General features: G+C 45.9%; 1 protein-coding gene across 9 annotated transcripts in view; it reads right to left on the bottom strand.

Annotated features, from left to right (window-relative positions):
• Nucleotides 1-25526, bottom strand: part of ldb1a (LIM domain binding 1a) — a 113538-nt gene that overhangs the window by 68126 nt on the left and 19886 nt on the right. For 4 of the 9 annotated variants that reach the window (XM_078223016.1, XM_078223009.1, XM_078223013.1 and 1 more), the window contains exon 3: nucleotides 8241-8409. The exons of 1 other annotated variant lie outside the window; for it this stretch is intronic. In XM_078223016.1, the coding sequence (XP_078079142.1) occupies nucleotides 8241-8265 (25 nt within the window). In that variant the 5' untranslated portion in view covers nucleotides 8266-8409. Of the gene's footprint in view, nucleotides 1-7522; nucleotides 7600-8240; nucleotides 8485-25526 lie in introns of those variants that run through there. 4 more of the 9 variants (XM_078223010.1, XM_078223014.1, XM_078223019.1 and 1 more) reach the window with 3 other exon arrangements.

Here is a 25526-nt window from a genome sequence, read left to right as displayed (position 1 = left end):
GAATGTTCTCCACAAAATTAAGGAAAAAATTCCCGTTTACCTCAGCCTTCCTCAATTATCTGATGATTGTGTTCAGTTTTCTCAGAATCATCAAGCTTGTTCTCCCCTCTCAAGGACAGTAAAAATTCTTCCTGTTACTAGGTTCTAAGAACAACTCTCAGAACAGGGTAGAATTCCAATTCTTTACTCGCCAGCCAGCAATCTTCTCCCTTTTACACATCAAGTTTTAAAAGCCTCGTTCCTGCACTCAAATCTCTCCATGACCTCTCCGTGACCTCCATGACCATCCCTCCCTACCTCTGTAACCCTTCCAGCCGTCCAATCCTCCGAGATCTCTCCATTTCTCTAAATCTAATGTCTTGTGCATCACCAATTTGAGTCGCTCTACCATTAGCGGCTGTGCCTTCGGCTGCTGGGCCCTAACCTCAGAAATTCCCCTCAAGCATCCTTTAATACATTCCTTAAAACTGATGGCTTTGACCAAGCTATTTGTCAGCCCTCCTCGCATCTCCTCCTACTCAAGTCCAGACAGAGTCAGGAGGAGAGAAAACTGCAGAGATAAAACAAGTTTCAGGGACAGATGTTTTCAGTTAAAAGAGAATGAAAACAGATGAGAACCAGTCTTCTACTTTAACATTAAATTCGGTGCATGGTAGGAATCTATTTCACAAGAAGGTAGACTTTGGTGAGGCTGGTACTGAGCTCTATAAATCTTTAACAAAGCTGTGCGCCCTCCTGGAGTGTGTTGCGAAGGGTTGGATTACTTTTGTTAAATATATAATGGCAGTGTGGAATTATTGATGGAGTGTGTTTTGATAAAGGGGCACTGGAGATGGACATGCCAAAGACCTCGATTGGCCAGGATACGAACACAACCTCGCATCACAAAACCAATTCACTACAAGGCAACGATTGGCAGTTACTACCACTCAAGTTTGTCCACAGCTGTTATTGGGATTCAATTCCTCCTCCTGATGTCAGCTGTGCCATGGCTCAGTGTGTAGCACTCTCATCTCCGAATCAGGAGGTTGTGAAGTTCAAGTCCCACTCCAGAAACTTCAGCACATAATTCAGGCCAATGCTCCCAGTGTGGGAGTGCAGCACTGTGGAGGGGCTGTCACTTACATGAGGCGTTAATCATTGAATCTCTACAGAGCAGAAGAGGCCATTCGGCCCACTGACTATGCCCAACACTCTGACAGAGTATCTCAACCAGACTCTCTCCCTCGCCTTATCCCGTAACCCCACAAACATATGAATTAGGAGCAGGAATAGGCCTCAAGCCTACTCCACCATTCATTAAGATTATAGCTGATTAGATTGAGGCCTCAACACCTGGTGGAATGGGACACCAGGAAAAACTGAATTAGAATTAGGGGCAGCACAGTGGTTAGCACTGCTGCTTCACAGCTCCAGGGACCTGGGTTCAAATCCCGGCTTGGGTCGCTGTCTGTGTGGAGTTTGCACATTCTCCTCGTGTCTGCATGGGTTTCCTCCGAGTGCTCCGGTTTCCTCCCACAGTCCAAAGATGTGCGGGCTAGGTTGATTGGCCATTCTAAATTGCCCCTTAGTGTCCCGGGATGCATAGGTTAGAGGGTAAATATGTAGGGATATGTGGATAGGGCCTGGGTGGGATTGTGATTGGTGCAGACTCGATGGGCCGAATGGCCTCTTTCTGCACTGTAGGATTCTATGATAAAAAAAGTTAAATATTATTGTCCTTAATTTGTATCTTGTGTTTTTTTGTGGTTTAAAGTTAAACCTGCAACCACTGGTGTTTAGTACATTTATTGCGGTGAGTGAGTGTTTGTTTCAGTGTCAGAGTGTGCGAGCAGAAAGTTTTCAAGTAACTTCCAGCCCAGGGAGACAGATTACCTCAGATTCTCAAACAGTATTAAGATGGCTCTTCATCAAATCTTTCGCTTCCCCTTTCCCTGCCTTGCCTTCTCTCCAAAGGGAAGTACTGCATTATTTGCACTGAGTGAGTTACAGTGTGTGCATGCATGGGTGCACATCGACATTACAGTGCACATATCCGACTGTTTTTCCTGCATTGCTCACAAACAGGGAGACCAGCCAATGCAAGTCCACGTACAGCTCTATGTGTACATATGTGCCCACTTGCACTGCATTGTGCCTATATTTATGTGGGCATGTATGAAGTGTGTGTACAGGAGCATGCACATGAGCGTGAGCATATTATTCTGTGTGCTTGTGTGCTTGTGGGTGTGTGCGCTTATTTGTGTATATATGAATACTCTGCCATCTACTGGACAGTTTTGGGAGCTTCAGCCAGGTTAACTGCTGAAGGGTGATCAATGACACACATATATTAAGGCCCATTCTAACTGCCTGTGATTAACATTAACCCCGAATGCGATTTAGAGGGACAAATGGAGAGAGAATCCGGCCACAAGCTCTACCTATTTTCATCATGCATCAAGCTGCCCTACCAGCAATTCTTGAGAGAAGGCTGCTCTGTAAATTGCCAAGGATTGTTTACAAGTTTTTACGGCTTTTTTGTGGGATCACTTCTACTGTGAGGCACCCCTGAATAGAATGGGGGTGGAGGGCGGGGGTGCAGGCCGTCAGGGAGGCACAGGGGAGTTGAGCCAGGATCCTGCTCTCGATCGAGATCCAGCAGACGGACGGGGTCCAGCTGGGTTAGGAAATCCTCCTCTGCCTCCAATAGTCAGCCTGCAGCCCCCCCTCACCATCATGTACCAGGTGTAACCACACCGGCTTTTAAAGCGGGATATCCAGAGCGAGACCAGGGGAAGAGGGAACGGGAGAGAAGAAAAAGATAAGAAGGGTTCATTTAAAAAAGGATATTGGGGAAAGTATATATAAATATGTTCAATGCACTTAAAACAGGTCTGTACCTTGGCTGAAATGTATTAAGTTGTAGTTTAAAATCTTCTTTATAAAAGGCTAATAACATTTTTCAAGTTGTTAAATTGGGCCCATTATGCACTGGGAGCTGCTTCTTGAAGTAATGCTGGCATCAAACTTGTCACTTCAAAAGTAATGAGTTGGACGAGCGATTGATTATTTTGTTAATTCTCAGTATGTATGTCCATTTTAGGTCAGTATTTATCGTCTCTTTAGAGACGAAACACAGTGCTGCATAAACATACTGCGTACCGGGAGAGGGACACCTTTTTTAGTTTTTGTCCTAAATTTGTTTTGTTGCACTTGGTCAATTGCTGTTCTATAATGCAATTGGCTGCTCTAGATTTGTAAGGCCACAACGTCAACTCGGTATTCAACCATGTAAGACATCACAACCAAACCTGGGCCTACCCCAGAATCAGACAGTACCACAGGATAGAGCTGTTTAATTTAGCCCAACACTTCCTGCTCTTTCCCCATACGCTTGCTAATTAGTCCTCTTCAAGAGAACTCCTCACTTCTTACCCAATGGGCTCACACGTGCACACCATGAGAAGCCCGTCTCTTCTCTATTCAGGAGTGGCTCAAATCAATGTGGAGCTCAAAACTCTCACTCTGACAATTTAGTAAGCATCAAATGGAACACACCAAATGAGATGAATAAGATTTCATTTTTTTGTTGGTACCTAAACTCCCCAAGGTTTTTTTAAAAATTCTTGCAATCCCATATGTAAGAATTCTTTGCCTTTCCAAAAACCAGCTCTGCAGTTCCTGGGCTAACCAGATTTGGCCGGAGTTCTTTCTGATACAGACTTTCACCCTGCTATGGCTGTTACAAGTTAAAAAGGGAGGTATTTAATTAAAAACTACTACCAGTAACAGTGACAGCAGGAGAAACACTGGGAGTCCCTCGCTAAGGATATGATGAAAAGTCAAGGGAAGTGCTGTTGGGCAGAGTGTTGGTATTCTACATCTTCTATATACAATCACGGCATCACTGCTCCTTTAAGACTCACTCTCTCGCAGCCCCTCAAAGAAAGGAAGACCTCTCTCTTTGAAGAGTAAACAGCTAAAAACAGGAATACCTCAGATATCAACCAGAGAGGTTCCATGTACTGAGTTAACTAATCCAGGTTGGGATGGTATACTTCATGGCCACCTGTGAGGACAGATTGGGCCTCAGATTAACATCTCATCCAAAAGACAGCATCTCCAAACAGTGCAGCACTCCCTCAGTACTGCACTGAGTGTGTCAGCCTGGATTATGCGCTCAGATTTCTGGAGTGCGACTTAAACCCACAATGTTCTAAATCAGGGGCAAGTGTGCCATGGCTGACAATTGCTTTCCAAGCTCACGCATAAAAATTTTGAGCATTTCATAGAATCGCTACAGTGCAGAAGAGGCCGTTCAGCCCATCATGTCTACACTGACTCTGTGACGGAATATCTTACTCAGGCCCCTCCTTCTGCTTATCCCTGTAACTCCGCACATCTACCATGGCCAATCCACCTACCCTGCACATCTTTGGACTGTAGGAGGAAACCGAAGGACCCGGAGGAGACCCATGCAGACACGGGGAGATGTGGGCATTGCTGGCAAGGCCAGCATTTAATGCCCATTCTTAATTGTTCTTGAGAACACAGTGGGTGAGCTGCCTTCTGAGGACAACTGAGTGTCTCGCTCGGCCATTTCAGAGGGCAGCTAAGAGGCAACCACATTGCTTTGGGCTTGGAGTCACATATAGTTCAGTCTAGCTAAGGATAGCAGATTTCCTTCCCTAAAGAACACCAGTGAAGTGGATGAGGTTTTCTAACAAGAATCCAGTAGTTTCATGGGCATCAGATTTGTTTAATTATTTGACCTTAAATTCCTCCATATGCTGTGGTGGAATTTGAACTCATGTCTCTGGATTACTGTGCAGTAACATACAGCATCTGGTAAAATAGCTCTGTTGGCTTTACATAGAAATCATAGAAACCCTACAGTACCGGAGCACCCGGAGGAAACCCACGCAGACACGAGGAGAATGTGCAAACTCCACACAGACAGTGACCCAAGCCGGAAATCGAACCCAGTCCCTGGAGCTGTGAAACAGCAGTGCTAACCACTGTGCTACCGTGCCGCCCTTGTGGAACTTCTTCCACAACTCCAGCCGCTAAATTATGTTCATACTATCTGCTCACCCAATCACTCATTAACCTCCAGTGGCTCCCAACCCTCAACATTTTAAATCCAATGGCCTCATCCCACCCAGCAGTCTCCCTCCAGCAGAGTCAAAATCCTGGAACTAACAGAAACGTAGGAACCCCTTCACAACACACACACTGCAGGGGTTCATGAAGTCCCACCAATACCTTCTCAAGGACAACTAACAATGGGAAATAAATGCCAGTCTTGCTACATTCCAAAAATGACCTTAGAAAATGAAATCATCTCCTGCACCCTTCATTCCTCTGGATCCAATCCTCTGTTATATTCTCCCTCCCTGCTCCCCAACCCTGGTAACTTGGGATTTGTCCATTTTTACATACCCTGATGGTATTAGTCACAAGCCAATCAGGTGATATGGCCCATAAGTATCCTATCTTGCCCTGATTTCCTTTTCCCAATACCTTTAATACTCACTGACAGCTCTCATCCTGGGAATGCCTTGATTTTTGCATTCACATCCCTATCTTTGTAACTTGCTCCATCCGTACAAATCTCTGAGATCGCTGTGCTTCTCCAGATCTGGCCTCTCTTTTGCATCCCTCATTTTCATCACTGCACCACGATGGCTGTGCTTTCAGCTGCCAAGGTTCTGGCCTATGGAATTCCCTCCCTCAACTTCCCTGCAGTTTCAACATACTCTCCCTCCTCCTTCAAGGTGCTTTTTAAAACCTACCACTTTGAGCGATTTGTTTTGCCTGTTCTAATATCTCTTTATATCGCTCACTGTCAAATTTTATTTGATATTATCAAGTTACATCGATGTAAGCTTGGAAACAGGCCATTCAGCCCAATGGGCCCATGTCAGCATTTAAGCTCCACACAAGGCTGTCCTTTATCCAATCCTACCAACACATCCTTCTGCTCCTTTCTCCCTCATTGCATTTAAGGGGAAGTAAATAAACATCGATACCATTCACCTCAGCCACTCCTGGTGGTAGCAAGCTCCACATTCTCACCACTCTCTGGGTGAAGGTGGTTTCTTCTGGATTCCCTATTGAAATAATTAGTGACATTATAATTATGCTCCCTAGTTTTTGGCCTCCTAAATATGGAAATATTTTCTCTACATCTACCCTGTCAAACCTATACCCTCTCAGTTGTGGCATCATTCTTGTGATTCTCTTTTTGTACCTTTATTAGTATCTCAATATTCTTTTTTAACATAAAGTGTGGAACTAAGTCCAGTAATGTCCCTGTGAAGTTTAAGATGCTACACACATTCAGCCGGGGGCGGCAGGTTTCTATCTCTGAAGGACACAGCTGTTGGCTTCTTTAACAACAATCCAGCAGCTTTCACTTCCATTCTATCTGGTGGCAGTCCATGAATTATCAGAATTATTCTTAATTTACTTTCGCCACCTTCAGAAGTGCATTTTAAATTTAGGATTGCCATAATCACATGGCTGGTGAATCCACAGTCGCCCATCTCAACTCTCTGGCAACTCTCTATTCAAAGTCCTCCTCTCCACTAGTATCAACCGTGGTCCAATGGGTAACACTCCTGTCTCTGAGTCAGAGGTTGTGAGTTCAAGCCCGCCTGCAGAGACTTGAGCACGTAATCTGGTCCAACATTCCCAGTGCAGCACTGAGGGAGTGCTGCAGTGTCAGAGGTGTTGTTTCTCAAGTAGGTTGTTAAACAAAACCCCATCTTTCCACTCAGGATGTAAAAGATCCCAGAGCACTATTATGAAGCACAGAGAGTTTTCCCTGGTATCCTGGTCAATATTACCGCTCACCTAACACCACTACAAAACAGATCATCAGTTCATTATCACCTTACTGTTCATGGGAGCATGCTGTGTGTAAATGGGCTGCTGAATTTGTTAAATTAACAAAAATAATTACATTGTAAAAGTATTGAGTTGGCTGTAAAGTGCTTTGGGACATACTGAGGGGTCTGAAAGGCACTATCGAAATGCAAGTTCTTACTTACAAATGTCCTCATATGCCTCTTTTGGCCAATATATCAGTTACCCCTCCAAACTCCCTAACCAGGGCTCAGTATCCATTCCCTTTTCCCATCCGATTCATCTTGTGAAGACCCTTGGAATATTTTGTACTTTAGAAAAAGAAACAAAAAAAAACTTTCCTTTATAGAGTCTTTCATGTCGCAAAATGTTCCAAGGTGCTTCCCATAAGGTGATATTAGGACAGGTGACTGAAAGCTTGCTCAAAGAGCTTGGTTTTAGGGAGCATCTTAAAAGGAGAGAGAGATGTGGAGACGTTGCTTAGGGCCAGCAGACGAAGGCACGGTCTCCAATGGTGGGGAGCGAAGGAAATTAGAGCCGTGAAAGAGATCAGAGTTGGAGGAGTACAGATATCTCAGAGGGTTGTGGGTTGGAGGAGATTACAGAGATAGTGAGGGGGTGAGGCCAAGGAAGCAGTTGAGGACAAGGTTAGGCAGCAAACCAGATTCACTCCTTCACCAGCTCAGGGCCTTTGAACACAGCCGTAAGACTCTCGGCAGACAGGGAACCGGACCTGGAACGTTCTTCTATAGGACATGGCGCAACACCGCAAACATCCGTGGTGTGCAAGCTCATGTAAATCCCTGGGTCCGACCCAGCCACGAACGCACCTTTCGTTACAGAAACCGCACTGACTGTTTTACAAATAAATGGGTAAATAAATATCTGCGCTATTTATTGGAATCAGACGGCGAGTAGACATCACAGTTACAAACGCGAACGAGAATTACCCGTCACGTGACGCACTCTTACGTAAGCAAGTGTAAAAGTTTATAGATTACGTGACTGCTGGAGGAAATTCTAAATCCTGCTTTTTAAAAATATTTTACAAGATTACTAAATACGCAATAACCACAAGTGCAACATAACACGTGTGTGTGTGTGTGTGTGTGCATTGAAATCTAAAATAAAACATTCATCATACATCATTTTGTTACACTGCGTGTGCTATTGCAGGAAAAAAAATCCCCGCAGATCAAATCTAAAATGGTTCAACCACAAAAAAAAACACATTAAGGTTCTTTTTCCCTCTCTCTGCTTCCACAGCTATGTCTGAACTGAAATAATGTGGAGCCACAGGCCTCAGCCCAGCCCCACATAAACCACACATTTCCACATCAATAAAGTTAATTGGTTAGCCATTAGTTACTGAAGTATACTGTACTCACCAGGACATGAGCAACCTCCTGACATTTTTCACATCTCTGAACTCCCTTCCTATATGTATATATTTTTTTTAATCCTTTTTTTTTCCCCTTCTGGTTGCAACAAGCAGACAGCACAGCCTCCCTCTACTTCATGGTGTACTGTATGTGTTGATGTCACGTACTGAAATCTCTGGGTAGGAAAAAAAAAAGAGAGAGAGGGACCATCAGAGAAACAGGAAGCAGAAATTATTCGTCCCTGAAAGGCGGAATGCCTCTACTCATTAATATGCAAATACTAAATTCAGTGGGTGGAGTGTGTGTCTGGCAGGGTAACCCAGGAAACAAGAGATGGCAAAGCAACAACAAGCATGTGACCCAGATTTTCTCTCTCGCTCTCTCTAAAAAGGTTGTTAAGGTTGTTCTCTACATCGAAAAAACCCTGCTCCCATCAAATTCCTTTCACCATCCATCACTGCCCTCTCAACAAGGAGAAACCGTAGCCTCTTTCAGCTAGATCAGTGGTGTTTATTCATCGAATAGAAGTCATTCACCTTCCCCCTCTCTACCCTGCTCCTCCTCTCCGTCTCACCTCTCCCCCACTACTAGTCCAGGATCTGGGAGATGAGAATATTAACCCTTTCTGAACCATAGTCCCAGATAAAAAAAAACAAACATTTTTGTTTTCCACTTTACCACATTCAGAGGTCATACGAGACAAATTCAGCAAATGACTGTACTGCCCACTGCTGTGCTGACAATAACAGGCTGCAAGGTCCCACCTTCGATATCCTGGATTGGGTTAAATAATGAAGGGCTTCCTTTAGTGGGATAAGAGGGAGAGAAGCTAGCCTGTGCTGCTGTTCCTTGGGGTTGCAAACCCTCCAGGCTCACCCTGGAATTCCAGATTAATCTCCAGTTCACTGCTGCAAACAAAGCCCCAAGAGAAAAGTCAGAAGGATCTAAATAAGTGAAATTTTTTCAACACTTTTGCGAATTTATTAAAATCTTGGAGGGTGTGGGTGATAGACTGTTAAACAGCCTCTATGAGCCTAGAAGGTAAGGAAATTGTTCGGCGCAACTTGTGGGCCGAAGGGCCGGTTTGTGCTGTAGCTTTTCTATGTTCTAACTGATAACAAAAGAGTCTGTTCACTTTTGATTGGTTGTGGAATGGGGTGCACTGTGAGGATGGGGGATATATCAATAATGGGAGCATGGGAATTTGTTGGGGGGGGGGGTAGGGGGGTGGGTGAAGGCGAGTTGGTTTCAGGCAGGAGGTCACATGGTGAAACCCCCCAGGATTACGTCCAACCACAGTTGGAAACTATTAATTCAGCTAAATGCCATTCTCCCATCACCAATACCAAAAGAAAAGGCCGCAAATGTGACCTACAGTCAGGTAATCTTCACCTCGGGACCTACAACCACGGCCTGGGTAAAGTTACAGGTTTAAAAAGAAACCTCACTGACCACTTCCCACTGGGTGAGACTCTGCTTGCCCAATAAGGCAGCTCATACTCTGCAAAGCCCATGGGGTGGTGGTGGTGGGGGGGGGGGGGTTCTATTGATGATTCCCCATGGACTTCGAGGCCATCACAGCATCCCCCCTGCCTTAGCTCTGCGTCTCTCTCGGCAACCTCACTGTGAGCAGGCCTTTCCATCGCTTGGTGCTTGGTGGGAGGCTGGGCTGGGTCAAGTGGTGTAAACCAAACAGGGGACATTCTCTTCTGGAGGGAAGGTTGCAGGGTTACCGATGCGGGTTCCTCTTCAGCCCGGAGACCCACTTCTTCAGCCTCCATCTCCGAGTCCGTAGCTTCACTATCCAGAGGGGTCAACACGGTGTCAGCTTTAAGCTGAGGGCTGGCACTGGCAGTGGCTATCTCTCATGGCCGGTGGTGAGGGCTGCTCGGGCAGGGGCTCCCTGCTGCTGAGGTGTCCAAATGCTTCTTTGTGTTTTACTCTGAACTCTGACCTTATAAAATTCTGGTCCCCCTTTCTCCATAATGATTGCACGGACCCATCCCCGAAGTTCCTCAGATGAACCAGATCACCCATTGCAAACGTTCTTTCAGTCCTCATGGAATCAAAGGGTTTTTTTGGTTTTCCTGTTGGGATTCCACCTTCCTCACCAAGTTTGGGAATAATCGGCACAAACTGGTACAAAGCCATCGCCCCATTAACAGCTCTGCTGGAGCAACACCTGGTGTTTTGTGGGGTGCGGTCCTATAATTGAACAAAAATCGTGCCAGCTTAGTTTCCATGGACACCACTGATTGCTTCCTCATACCATTTTTGAAGGTTCTGCCAGTCCATTTGATGATGGGTGATGAGGTGCGATCCGGATGTGTCAGATACCACTGGAGAGCACAAAGTTCTGGAAATTACCCCTAGTAAAGGCCATGCCGTTACAGGAAACAAGGACTTCCGTTTTCCATGTACACTGAAGCTTTGTCATCATTTCTCAATTGTAGCCTGAGAAGTCGTGGAGCCCGTGCAGCGGAGCCAGTTGGAGTGCGCGTCCATCGTGATTAAAAACATGGAACCCATAAAGGGGCACACAAAGTCCACGTGCAGACATACCCCTGGCCTGCCCGGCCACTCCCAATGGGCTTAGGGAGGCCAAGGTTGGAGGTTTTTGATTTTCCTGGCACAGGTCACGCCACTTCACCAAGTCTGTGATGTCAGAGTCAAAACTGGGCCACCAGATGGAACTCCGAGCCAGCATCTTTGATTTTGATACTCCTGGGTGGCCATTATATAATTCCATTAATACTGGACATTGTCCCGGGGGTGGAACAATTACTCAGGAGCCTCAAAGAAAGATCCTGTCCTCAACACTAAGTTCAGATTTCTTAACGAGATTGGATTTCATTGCTTTGGAGGGTTATCCTTGGAATCCACCGTGTAGGATCATGTGCCTTATTTTGGATAAGGTTGGTCTTTTTAAGGTCCAGGCTTTAATCGGCCTTGCTGACACTGGCAAGGTATCTAAAAAGTTCAGTCGTCACCACCTCATTCAGTGCTGGTTTGTGGGCAATGGGAGACAACTCAGTGCATCAACACCATCTATCCGGGTTCCAGGGTGGTATTCTACAAGATATTTGTAGGCCGGCAATAACAAGACTCATCATTGTATCCGAGGGGAGGTGATGGGGGGAGTTGCCTTGTCCTCTTTGAAAAGTCCCATTAAGGTTTTATGGTCAGTAACTATAAAAAAAAGTCCACCACAGACATGTTGATGGAACTTCTTCACACCAAATACAACCGCAACACTTCCTTCTTAATTTGAGAATATCTTCATTCTGCATCTGAAAGGGTCCTGGAGGTACACGCGATGGGCTTTTGTCCCGTCTTCCCAACAATGTGACAGCATCGCATCAACCCGTTACAGAGAAGCATTAGAGGTTAAAACAAGTTCTTTCTTGAAATGGACAAGTTAGGTCACAGCACCTGACATTTAACTTTAGAAAAAGCCTCTGCGTGTGCAGCTTCCCAGGACTATCCTTGGTATTTTCGGCAATGCAAGGAGGCCAGCATGGAAACCAAACTCACAATAATTTTTCCATAATACTTGACTAATCCCAGGAAGGGTTCCTTGGGGTTGGTGCTTCCTTGGGATTGGCGCTTCTTTGATGGCCTTTACTTATTCTCTACTGGATGTAGACCCTTGCCATCTACTTGGTAGCCTAAATAGCTTACTTGGAAAACACATGTCTCCCTTTTCAAGCGAACTCCCATTCTGGAAAATCTTTGCAAGACTTCTTCTAGATTGGCCAGGTGTTCCTGTTCTGAAGCCCCCATGACCAAGACATCATCTAAGTATTCCGCTTGGGTAGCCCTTGAAGGATGTTCTCCATTACTCTTTGGAAGATGGCACACGCTGACAAGATCCCAAAGGACAAATGGGTATATTTGTAGAGTCCCTTATGTGTGTTAATTCTCATGTATTTCCAGGAGGACTCTCCAATTCAAGCTGAAGATGGGCGTGGTTCATGTCCAACTTGGAGAATGTCTTGCCGCCTGTTAACTTATCATACAAATGGGCATGGGCTACCTATCAAGTTTGGAGATCCGACTGACTGATAGTTTACAGCCCCCACAAAGACAAACTGATTTGTTGGGCTTAAGGTCAGGGACTACAGGCAAATTGCATAGGCCTCACTGTATCCAAGCTTTCAATGCACTCTAATTCAGTTTCCCCTTCTCCAGCAGGGAGTAAAGGACTAGTCTGGCTCCAAAATACTTAGGTGTAGCATCGGGGTTTACTTTTCCCAAGTTCTCCTGAAAAACTCCAGGGTATAAACTAATACCTTCATACATTCCCTCCATGCCTAGCCTGAAGATCTCCAACCAGTTCAACCAGATCTGCTGGAGCCAATCGCTCCCTAAAAGATTTTGTCCGTGCTGCCTGTAGAATAATGAGTGGGAGACAAGCTGATTGCTGCCTATAAATTACTGGGGTCACTGTGATACCTTCTATTTGTAAAGGTTCCCACACGTAGGTGGCTAATTTGGTCTTCATGTCTTCCAACCTCAGGGGTTGGATGCTTGATCTCCGATAATAGAGAATACGTCCCCCATGTTCACCTCCATCTTTAAGGAATGACCATTCACTAGTAATTCCACCATTGTCAGGGCTGTAACAATATGATTCAGTTGTGGTGTCTCTGGAAGAGGGGATACCTGCATGGTATGCTCAGGTACTAGCCTCGGCTTTCTTTCTAGGCAGCATGCGTTTTGCTTGTTCCTGGAACTTTGCCATGGCTGTGTCCTTAATTTGTCAACTGACAACTGCACCCTCCTGGAGTATGTTCTCTAATACACTTAGGATCTTTACTACCTTTCCTTGACTGCCTGGTGGTGACATTAAGGTTCCTATATCAAAAGGGGACCTTTAAGGCCAGATTTATACAAGCACTCTCCATTGAGGACTGGCTGCACGAGGTCCCTCACCCTAATTGGAGGACATTGCTGTCAGATGCCCCTTCTACCTCCTGAGCCCCTTTTAATGCATTCACAAGTGACAGGGCTATTTCAACCTCTTTTTTAAGGTCCAAATTGGGTTCTGCCAAAAGCTTCCTTTGGTTGTTTAGGTCATTTATGCCACATAATCAATTTGTGTCGCAACATTTCATCAAGAGGTGATCCAAATTCACAATATTCAGCTAATTTCCGCAACCTAGCCAAGAACCCAGTGACAGATTCCCCAGGGGTTCTCCCAGCCATGTTGAAGCGATATTTGAGTAGTAGAGTTTTTACCAGGACTACTCTTGGGAAATAAGGAAGGGCAGGTGACAGAAGTATTAGTGAGGGATCACTTTGGGACCAGTGACCACAATTCCATTGGTATTAAGATAGCTATGGAGAACGATAGGTCTGGCCCAAAAGTTAAAATTCTAAATTGGGGCAAGGCCAATTTTGATGGTATCAGGCAGGAACTTTCAAAAGTTAATTGGGGGAGTCTGTGGGAAGGCAAAGGGATATCTGGTAAGTGGCACACTTTCAAAAGTGTGTTAACCAATGTTCAGGGTAAACACATTCCTCTTAGAGTGAAGGGCAAGGCTGGCAGAAGTAGGGAACCCTGGATGACTTGGGATATTGAGGCCCTGGTCAAGAAGAAGAAAGAGGCATATGACATGTATATGCAGCTGGGATCAAGCGAATCCCTTGGAGCATAGGGGGTGTAGGAGTAGAATTAAGAGAGAAATCAGGAGGGCAAAAAGGGGACACGAGATTGTATTGGCAGATAAGGCAAAGGAGAATCCAAAGAGCTTCTACAAATACATAAAGGGCAAAAGAGTAACAAGGGAGAGAGTAGGGTCTCTTAAGGATCAACAAGGTCCTCTATTTGCGGATCCACAAGAGATGGGTGAGATCCTAAATGAATATTTCTCATCAGTATTTACTGTTGAGAAAAGCATGGATGTTAGGGAACTTGGGGAAATAAATAGTGATGTCTTGAGGAGTGTACATATTACAGAGAAGGAGGTGCTGGAAGTCTTAAAGTGCATCAAGATAGATAAATCCCCAGGACCTGAAGAAGTGTATCCCAGGACATTGTGGGAGGCTAGGGAGGAAATTGCGGGTCCCCTAACCGAGATATTTGATTCATCGATAGTCACAGGTGACGTGCCTGAAGATTGGAGAGTGGCAAATGTTGCGCCTTTGTTTAAAAAGGGCTGTAGGGAAAAGCCTGGGAACTACAGGCCAGTGAGCCTCACATCTGTGGTGGATAAATTGTTGGAAGGTATTTTGAAAGACAGGGTCTGCAGGCATTTAGAGACGCAGGGACGGATTAGGGACAGTCAGCATGGCTTTGAGAGTGGAAAATCATGTCTCTCAAATTTGATTTTTTTGAAGGGGTAACCAAGAAGGTAGATGAGGGCAGTGCAGTTGATGTTGTCTACATGGACTTCAGCAAGGCCTTTGACAAGGTACCACATGGGATCTCCCATGAGATTTAACCTTATGTTGCATAAGGTTAAATCTCATGGGATTCAGGGTGAGGTATCTAAATGGATACAAAATTGGCTTCTTGACAGAATGTGGAGATGCCGGCGTTGGACTGGGGTAAACACAGTAAGAAGTTTAACAACACCAGGTTAAAGTCCAACAGGTTTATTTGGTAGCAAAAGCCACACCTTTTGCTTTTGTGGCTTTTGCTACCAAATAAACCTGTTGGACTTTAACCTGGTGTTGTTAAACTTCTTACTGTTCTTGACAGAAGCCAGGGGGTGGTTGTAAAGAGTTATTTTTCAAACTGGACGCCTGTGACCAGCGGTGTGCCTCAGGGATCAGTGCTGGGTCCACTGTTATTTGTCATTTATATTAATGATTTGGATGAGAATATTGGACGCATGGTTAGTAAGTTTGCAGATGACACCAAGATTGGTGGCATAGTGGACAGTGAAGAAAGTTATCTCCAATTGCAATGGGATCTTGATCAATTGGGCCAGTGGGCTGACGAATGGCAGATGGAGTTTAATTTAGATAAATGCGAGGTGATGCATTTTGGTAGATTGAACCAGGGCAGGATTAATCAGTTAATGGTAGGGCGTTGGGGAGAGTTACAGAACAAAGAGATCTAGGGGTACATGTTCATAGCTCATTGAAAGTGGAGTTACAGCTGGACAGAGTGGTGAAGAAGGCATTTAGCATGCTTGGGTTCATCAGTCAGAACATTGAATACAGGAGTTGGAATGTCTTGTTGAAGTTGTACAAGACATTGGTAAGGCCACACTTGGAATACTGTGTGCAATTCTGGTCACCCTATTATAGAAAGGATATTATTAAACTAGAAAGAGTGCAGAAAAGATTTACTAGGATGCTCCTGGGACTTGATGCTTTGAGTTATAAGGAGAGGCTGGATAGACTGGGACTTTTTTCTCTGGAGCGTAGGAGGCTGAGGGGTGATCTTATCGAGGTCTATAAAATAATGAGGGGCACAGATCAGCTAGATAATCAATATCTTTTCCCAAAGGTAGGGGAGTCTAAAACTAGAGGGCATAGGTTTAAGGTGAGAGGGGAGAGATACAAAAGTGTCCAGAGGGGCAATTATTTCACAGAGGGTGGGGAGTGTCTGGAACAAGCTGCCAGAGGTAGTAGTAGAGGCGGCTACAATTTTGTCCTTTAAAAAGCATTTAGATAGTTACATGGGTACGATGGGTATAGAGGGATATGGGCCAAATGCGGGCAACTGGGATTAGCTTACGGGTTTTTAAAAAAAAGGCGGCATGGACAAGTTGGGCCGAAGGGCCTGTTTCCATGCTGTAAACTTCTATAACTCTATGACTAGTTCATTAAAAGTTTTTTGAGTTGGAGCCATCTGGATAGGTCAAACTTCGCACACTGAAACTTGGGGCCCCACATGCTGTCAACAATATCACTTTTTGTTTTTCATTTCCTTCAAACTTGTTGACACGGAAGAAGTAACACCTGCGCTCAGTGTATTGGGCCCACTCTCCCCCACTGGTGTCATAGGGTTTGGGTTTCCTGAAAAGAAGCATAATGGCTTTTTCTTACTGGAGAATATTCTTGACTTACGGAGGTTGTCTGAAGGGAAAGATGGAGAAAAAATAATTCTCCTCGTCGCCAAAGTAGTCATTCAGCCAATCACCAGTTTCCCGTCACCAACACCCTTCATTGTGCACCAAAAGCAATGGCCGTATCTGTGGCTAACAAACAGTCAGGTGGTCTTCACCTCAGGACCTTCAACTACAGTTTGGGTAGAGTAACCCCTTCTGGCTGCTTCCCCTTGGACGAGCCTCTGCTCGCTCAATAAGGCAGCTCCTACTCCATGAAATCCACAGGGAGATCTATTGACGATTCCCCTGTGGCCTTCGTGTCCCTCATAACAGAAACCATACTGCCGAAGGTGCATGTGTGGTCAGACAATCCAGGATGAAAGCCCAAAAGTCGAAGCTAACACTTTGCTGTATAATATAATCTGGAGCACTGTGAGAAGTTTTGGTCCCCTTATTTAAGGAAAGATATTATTTAATTGGAGGCAGTTCAGAGAAGGTTCACGAGGATGATTCCCAGTATGGAGGGATTGTCCCATGAAGAAAGGTTAAACAGGTTGGGACTCTACTCATTGGAATTTAGAAGAATAAGAGGTGATCTCATTGAAACATATAGGATTCTTAAGGGGCTTGACAGGGGAAATGTTTCCCCTCACGGGAGAGTCTTGGACCAGAGGGCATAGTTTCAGAATAATGGGGTGCCAATTTGAGACTGAGATGAGGAGGAATTTCTTCTCTCAGAGGGTTGGAAGTCCTTTGAACTCATTGCCACAGAGCACTGAGAGACAGAATCCTTGTGTATATTTAAGGCTGAGATGGATATATTTTTAATCAGTAAAGGAATCAAGGGTTGCGGGGAAAGGGCAGGAAAGTGGACATGAGGAATGTCAGATCAGCCATGATGTTATTGAATGGCAGAGCAGGCTCAAGGGGCCAAACCGCCTATTCCTGTTCCTATTTCGTATGGCCTTATAATCCATAAAAATCCATTAAAAAACCCCATCTCAGTGATAGGTTGATGCCCAGGGAATACAATGTTAACAGTGTTTGGTGCCTTCACTATGGAGTGACTGCCGATCTCCCCAAGTTACAGCAGGAGATTGATAGAATCCCTTCCAGAATTCCAGTTTATTCAAGGAGGAACATTGGTCAGAACATTGGCAGAGTTCTCTGCTCTTTTTCAAATGGTGCCATAGGACTTTTGGGGTCCATGACAACCAACAAATGGGGTTATGTCCCATCTAAAGAATGGCAACTCTAATACATCGCCTGAGGTTCTGGAGCTGGATTTAAACCAACAATCAGAAATGAGAGAGCTTCAACTTGCCCAGATCTCAGTGTTTCTTCAACTCTGGGCTTGTATATAGACATGATGTGGAGATGCCGGCGTTGGACTGGGGTAAACACAGTAAGAAGTTTAACAACACCAGGTTAAAGTCCAACAGGTTTATTTGGTAGCAAAAGCCACACAAGCTTTCGGAGCTCCAAGCCCCTTCTTCAGACCTGAAGAAGGGGCTTGGAGCTCCGAAAGCTTGTGTGGCTTTTGCTACCAAATAAACCTGTTGGACTTTAACCTGGTGTTGTTAAACTTCTTCTTGTATATAGAAACATAGAAAACTACAGCACAAAACAGGCCCTTCGGCCCCACAAGTTGTGCCGAACATATCCCTACCTTTTAGGCCTACCTATAACCCTCCATCCTATTAAGTCCCATGTACTCATCCAGGAGTCTCTTAAAAGACCCCATTGAGTTTGCCTCCACCACCACTGACGGCAGCCAATTCCACTCGCCCACCACCGTCTGTGTGAAAAACGTCCCCCAAACATTTCCCCTGTACCTACCCCCCAGCACCTTAAACCGGTGTCCTCTCGTAGCAGACATTTCCACCCTGGGAAAAAGCCTCAGTCCACCCGACCTATGCCTCTCAACATCTTATATACCTCTATTAGGTCTCCTCTCATCCTACGTCTCTCCAAGGAGAAAAGACCGAGCTCCCTCAGCCTATCCTCATCAGGCATGCCACTCAATCCAGGCAACATCCTTGTAAATCTCCTCTGCACCCTTTCAATCTTTTCCACATCCTTCCTGTAATGAGGCAACCAGAACTGAGCACAGTACTCCAAGTGGGGTCTATAGTATATCATCTGCTTCATTCATCCCACCACTGTACCTATGCCCTCTTTTCTATATGTAATAATGAGCTGGATTTTTGTATCCACCTCATTCTGGTACCAGGCCCTGAGAATGTATTGGTGACCATGGACATCCATTGGATTATGCTTGGCAAAGTACTGCAGGCATTTGCCTTCTGCAATATAGGTGGCCAGGAATTTCTCCCACTCTTACTGTCTGCCATCAGGCTTATTAGGAGGACTTACAGACTGATAATCAAATTGTTTGGCCACATTATGAATGCACCTTCCAGGGCCATCAAGTCCCGGAGTGGGACTTGAACCCAGAGCTTCTGACTCAGAAGTTTCCATTTTGGATTTGCAAGTTTGCAGATAACATATAACTCAGAAATAAACAGTGAGGGGATCGTAACAGGCTTACGGAAGATCCAGACACGTGGCAGGTGAAATTCAATACAGGGAAGCGTGAGTGATTAATTTTGATCAGAAGAATGAGGGGAGGTGACATAAACTAATTTGGAAGGGAGTTCAGGAACAGAAAAAATGTACACACACATGTATGAGGATCACAGTTTTTTTTAAAAATTGCATTCATTCATGGAATATGGGCATCACTGGGTAGGGCAGCATTTATTTCCCATCCCTAATTGCTCTGCAGAAGGTGGTGGTGAGCTGTCTTCTTGAATCGCTGCAGTCCATGTGGTGTAGGTACACCCACAGTGCTATTAGGGAGGGAGCTCCAGGATATTGAACCAGTGACAATGAAGGAATGGTGATACATTTCCAAGAATGGTGAGTGACATGGAGGGGAACATCCAGGTGGTGATGTTCCCCTGTATCTTCTATCTTTGTTCTTCTAGGTGGTAGAGCTTGCAGGTTTGGAAAGTGCTGTTGGAGGTTCAGAAAGTGCTTAAAAAGTTACATGGGATCTTTAACTTCATTCATAGAGGCATGGAATACAATAACACCAAAATGATAATAAATCTTCATAAAACACTGGTTAAGCTCCATTGGGATCATAAGATATAGGAGCAGAATTAGGCCGTTCGGCCCATTGAGTCTACTCCACCATTCAATCATGGTTGATAACTTTCTCAACCCCATTCCCCTGCCTTTTGATCCCCTTACCAATCAATCTCTGTCTTAAATATACTCAATGATCTGACCTCCACAGGGTTGTGTGGCAATGAATTCCATAGATTTACCACCCTCTCGCTGAAGAAATTCCTCCTCATCTCGGTTCTAAAAGGTCGTCCCTTTATTCAGAGTCTGTGCCCATGAGTCCTTGGCCAGAATTCTCCCATCACGCCCGCCACGGGGATTATAGCGAGGAGGGAGGGGGGTGGACCATGCAAAGGCCCATTGACCTTGGGCGGGATTCTCTGGTTTTGAGGTGAGCTCGGCTGGAGAATCCCAGCCCTCGACTCTCCTACTAATGGAAACATCTTCCCCACGACCACTCTATCCAAGCCTTTCAGTATTCTGTAAGTTTCAATAAGATCCCCTCTCATCCTTTTAAACTCCATCGAGGACAAACCCAGAGTCCTCTAACGCTCCTCAGACATCAAGCTTTCAGTCCAGGGATCATTCTTGTGAACCTCCTCTGGGCCCTCTGAGTCAGCACATCCTTCCTTAGATATGGGGCCCAAAATTGCTCACAATACTCCAAATATGGTCTGACCAGACTTGGATCAATTCTGGGCACTTTACCATGGCTAATCCACCTAACCTAACATCTTTGGACATTAAGGGGCAATTTACCATAGCCAATCTACATCTTTAGACTGTGGGAAGAAATTGGCGCACCTGGAGGAAACCCACGCAAATACGGGAAGAACGTGCAAACTCCACAGTCACCTGGTGCCAAATTGAAACCGGGTCCCTGGCGCTGAGAGATAGTTGTGCTAACCATTGTGCCACCCCACCCTAATAACTTTCAAAAAGGATTGGAAAAATACTTGAAAATGAGACGTTTGCAGGGTTATGGGGAAAGAGGTGAGGGGAGAGTGGAACTAAGTGAATAGCTCTACCAAAGAGACAGCACAGGCATGATGGGCTGATTGGTCTCCTCCTACCCAGTATCATTCTGTAATTCTAAATCAGTCCGGCCATTCCTTTGTTTACAAGTATAGACTGAAATTTTGCACATCCAGGCAAGTTGTGGGGGTTACAGATAGTGTGACATGAACAGAATAGTGTGAGGCATGGTACATTGGGGAAACCATGCAGACGCTACGACAATGGATGAATGAACACTGCTCAACAATCACCAGGCAAGACTGTTCTCTTCCTGTTGGGGAGCACTTCAGCGGTCACAGGCATTCAGCCTCTGATCTCCGGGTAAGCGTTCTCCAAGGCGGCCTTCACGACATACGACAGCGCAGAGTCGCTGAGCAGAGACTGATAGCCAGGTTCCGCACACGAGGACAGCCTCAACTGGGATATTGGGTTCATGTCACACTATCTGTTACCCCCACAACTTGCCTGGATGTGCAAAATCTCACTAGCTGTCCTGTCTGGAGACAATACACAACCTGTGCTTAATGCTCCCTCCACTCACGTTGTCTGTAACTTTAAGACTTGATTAGCTGTAAAGACTCACATTCCAATCATTATTCATGTAAATTGAGTTTGTGTCTTTGTGCCCTGTTTGTGATCAGAACTCCCACCCACCTGACGAAGGAACAGCCTGTTCCGAAAGCTAGTGGCTTTTGCTACCAAATAAACCTGTTGGACTTTAACCCGGTGTTGTTAGACTTCTTACTGTGTAATGCAGGAAAGCAGCAGCCACATTGTGCACAGCAACATCCCACAGCAGCAATCTAATGATGTCAGTTTCAGTGACATTGGCTGGGGGGATAAATATTGGGCAGAACACCAGGGCGACCTCTTCAGTACTGCACTGGGATTGTTTAAAATTTATTTATTAGTGGCTTACATCAGCACTACAATGAAGTTACTGTGAAAATCCCCTAGTCCCCACACTCCGGCGCCTGTTCGGGTACACTGAGGGAGAATTTAGCATGGCCAATGCACCTAACCAGCATGTCTTTCGGACTGTGGGAGGAAACCGGGGCACCCGGAGGAAACCCACGCAGACACGGGGAGAAGGTGCAGACTCCACACACAGTGACCCAAGTCGGGAATCGAACCCAGGTCCCTGGTGCTGAGAGACAGCAATGCTAACCACTATGCCGTCCCGTCACTGTAGATTGTGTGTTCAGGTCTTTGGATGTGGAGCATAAACTCACGACCATCTGACTTCACTCATGGCTGACACCTTCAATTACAACAATGCAAGCAAGCAGTACACACTGCTCACTTTGAGGAGGCACAGTGTGTCACCCTGTTGGTTAACGGGATCCTAGAGCTTGGAGCCTAGTCTGCTTCAGCCCTTCCCTCCTCAACTTTAAATGGCTGTTAATCATCTTCAGCCCTCCCTTCCTGCCAAGAGTGGAGGCATTTTTCTCAAGGTCAGATTCTCAATACCAAACAAGACATTCCTTAGGATAATGGACCTTCAAGTAATTTTGCTCATGAACACAAGGAAAGTTCTGTTCAGACTGATTGCCTTGGGCAGACGTCCAGAACTGCATTACACAGTGGGAGGCCTCCTTAAGATCAGGCATTACGTAACACGCGAGGGAAAAAACATCCAGGAGAAGTACTGACTCAACACACAGCCACGCAGGAGGCTGCATTACTGAACAGTGTGTCACAAAGGGAGAGCCGTGTGTACTGAACAGTGTTTTACCCAGGGAGAGGCATGTGTCCTGAACAGTGCGTTACACAGGGAGAGCTGTGTGTACTGAACAGTGCGTTACACAGGGAGAGCTGTGTGTACTGAACAGTGCGTTACACAGGGAGAGCTTTGTGTACTGAACAGTGCGTTACACAGGGAGAGCTTTGTGTACTGAACAGTGCGTTACACAGGGAGAGCTGTGTGTACTGAACAGTGCGTTACACAGGGAGAGCTGTGTGTACTGAACAGTGCGTTACACAGGGAGAGCTGTGTGTACTGAACAGTGCGTTACACAGGGAGAGCTGTGTGTACTGAACAGTGCGTTACACAGGGAGAGCTGTGTGTACTGAACAGTGCGTTACACAGGGAGAGCTGTGTGTACTGAACAGTGCGTTACACAGGGAGAGCTGTGTGTACTGAACAGTGCGTTACACAGGGAGAGCTGTGTGTACTGAACAGTGCGTTACACAGGGAGAGCTGTGTGTACTGAACAGTGCGTTACACAGGGAGAGCTGTGTGTACTGAACAGTGCGTTACACAGGGAGAGCTGTGTGTACTGAACAGTGTTTTACCCAGGGAGAGGCATGTGTCCTGAACAGTGCGTTACACAGGGAGAGCTGTGTGTACTGAACAGTGTGCGACATAGAGAGCTGTGTACACCGAACAGTGCGTTACACAGGGAGAGCTGTGTGTACTGAACCACGTGAGAAACATTGAAAGTTGTGTGTACTGAACAGCGTGTTAAACAGAGAGATCGTGGGCACCGGTCGGTGTGTAATACTCCTGGGTGGAATTCTCCCAAAAAACATTCACGACCCCAGTAGGAAAACTGGTGAGATTTCCGCTGGGTAGTTTGGTGCAATTCAGCTCCCGATTCAACCACACTTCGAAATTTGTTTCAAGCCTGGAGAGATTCTCACCGGACTCACCCACATTTAGCATTAGTTTTGGAATGGGGACCTAAAGAGTCCAGCAAGGCAGGTTTTCCGGAGATTGGAGCACCATTTTTAAACGGCCTCTTCTGGCACCCCATTGGCACTGTCCCCTGTTACCCTGGCAGTGCCAACCTGCCCCGCCATTTCCTCAGCAACCCAGGATCTTCAATGGCCTCCAAGCCCATGCATGTGGTTATCATAACTGAACTCCATTTGTGGAGAGCTGTAGTGATTCGTGCCGGGCTCCCACTGCATCTGAGGCTCACTGAATTGCAGGAGCCGGGAGAATCCAGCTCCAAATCGACCCTGCATATTTAAATAGTGGCACAGGGGATGGGGAGAATCCCAAAAGGGGTTTTCACCCATGCTAACTGCACTATGGCCCTTCCACCAGAATTCTCCGGTTTGTGCGTGAGATCGGAGAATTGAGCCCAGCATTCTATGAACAGCAGGATAGTGGCGAATGGGCGAGAGAGACAGTGAGCCGGCTGTGTCAGTACACACAGATCTAGGTGTAACACTGCTCAGTACACACAGAATGGGGACCTATGTTCTATGTAAGCCTATATATAGGCCTAGGTAGGTAGGGACATGACCGGCGCAACTTGTGGGCCGAAGGGCCTGTTTGTGCTGTAGTTTTTCTATGTTCTATGTCCAGGTGTAACGCTGCTCAGTACACACAGACCCAGGTGTAACGCTGCTCAGTACACACAGACCCAGGTGTAACGCTGCTCAGTACACACAGACCCAGGTGTAACGCTGCTCAGTACACACAGACCCAGGTGTAACGCTGCTCAGTACACACAGACCCAGGTGTAACGCTGCTCAGTACACACAGACCCAGGTGTAACGCTGCTCAGTACACACAGACCCAGGTGTAACGCTGCTCAGTACACACAGACCCAGGTGTAACGCTGCTCAGTACACACAGACCCAGGTGTAACGCTGCTCAGTACACACAGACCCAGGTGTAACGCTGCTCAGTACACACAGACCCAGGTGTAACGCTGCTCAGTACACACAGACCCAGGTGTAACGCTGCTCAGTACACACAGACCCAGGTGTAACGCTGCTCAGTACACACAGACCCAGGTGTAACGCTGCTCAGTACACACAGACCCAGGTGTAACGCTGCTCAGTACACACAGACCCAGGTGTAACGCTGCTCAGTACACACAGACCCAGGTGTAACGCTGCTCAGTACACACAGACCCAGGTGTAACGCTGCTCAGTACACACAGACCCAGGTGTAACGCTGCTCAGTACACACAGATCCAGGTGTAACGCTGCTCAGTACACACAGACCCAGGTGTAACGCTGCTCAGTACACACAGACCCAGGTGTAACGCTGCTCAGTACACACAGACCCAGGTGTAACGCTGCTCAGTACACACAGACCCAGGTGTAACGCTGCTCAGTACACACAGATCCAGGTGTAACGCTGCTCAGTACACACAGACCCAGGTGTAACACTGCTCAGTACACACAGACCCAGGTGTAACGCTGCTCAGTACACACAGACCCAGGTGTAACACTGCTCAGTACACACAGACCCAGGTGTAACACTGCTCAGTACACACAGACCCAGGTGTAACACTGCTCAGTACACACAGACCCAGGTGTAACACTGCTCAGTACACACAGACCCAGGTGTAACACTGCTCAGTACACACAGATCAGTGTGTAATGTCTTAACTATGTTGTGGATTTGCACACACAGTTTCAAAATAACAACAGATTCATTACTGGAGCTTTTGCCAGTACAGAATAGAAAATGAAACTATGCAGGAGCCTATGAAACACCGCCAATGACATCACCATCAAATCATTTGACCAGCTCTTAAAGCATTCATGCAACCACTAAAATATATAACATCCCTCCCCCTTTACTTCAGTGGTCCTGAGAACAAATTACTATGATGTTATATATAGGGTCAATAATATTCCCGACACACTATTATGCATCATTATACACAGTCAATAAGAAAATCGATGAGGATAATAGCTATTCCTCTTCGGTTGTATGATGTGGAGATGCCAGTGTTGGACTGGGGTGGGCACAGTAAGAAGTCTCACAACATCAGGTTAAAGTCCAACAGGTTTATTTGGTAGCACGAGCTTTCGGAGCACTGCTCCTTCATCACATTCTGGAATTTGGCTGTCCTTGACCCTAGAAGTACAAGTTGGAACTTCAGTCGACACTTCTCTCGTAACTAATTCTGCATCATTCCAACACGGTACAGTATCAAGGACTCAATCATCAGGCAACTCAGATTCAACCAAGTCTTCCAAAGTAATATTCACAACACTAGGGACTAAAGAAGTTGGTACTTCTGGAGATGATTCAGAGAAATCCTTCTAAGATGACAACCATTAGTCGGCATGGCGCGGCCAAAGTAGTTCATCTTCAGTTTGATCCGTGTCAGAAATTGGACCCGTTTTTGCTGAAACTATGGTGGGTACCCATTTCTCACTCATG

This window comes from Mustelus asterias, chromosome 11, assembly GCF_964213995.1.
Source record: "Mustelus asterias chromosome 11, sMusAst1.hap1.1, whole genome shotgun sequence".
Lineage (NCBI taxonomy): Eukaryota > Metazoa > Chordata > Chondrichthyes > Carcharhiniformes > Triakidae > Mustelus > Mustelus asterias.
The sequence above is the reverse complement of the archived record's forward strand: the minus strand, read 5'-3'. Positions and strand labels throughout refer to the sequence as shown.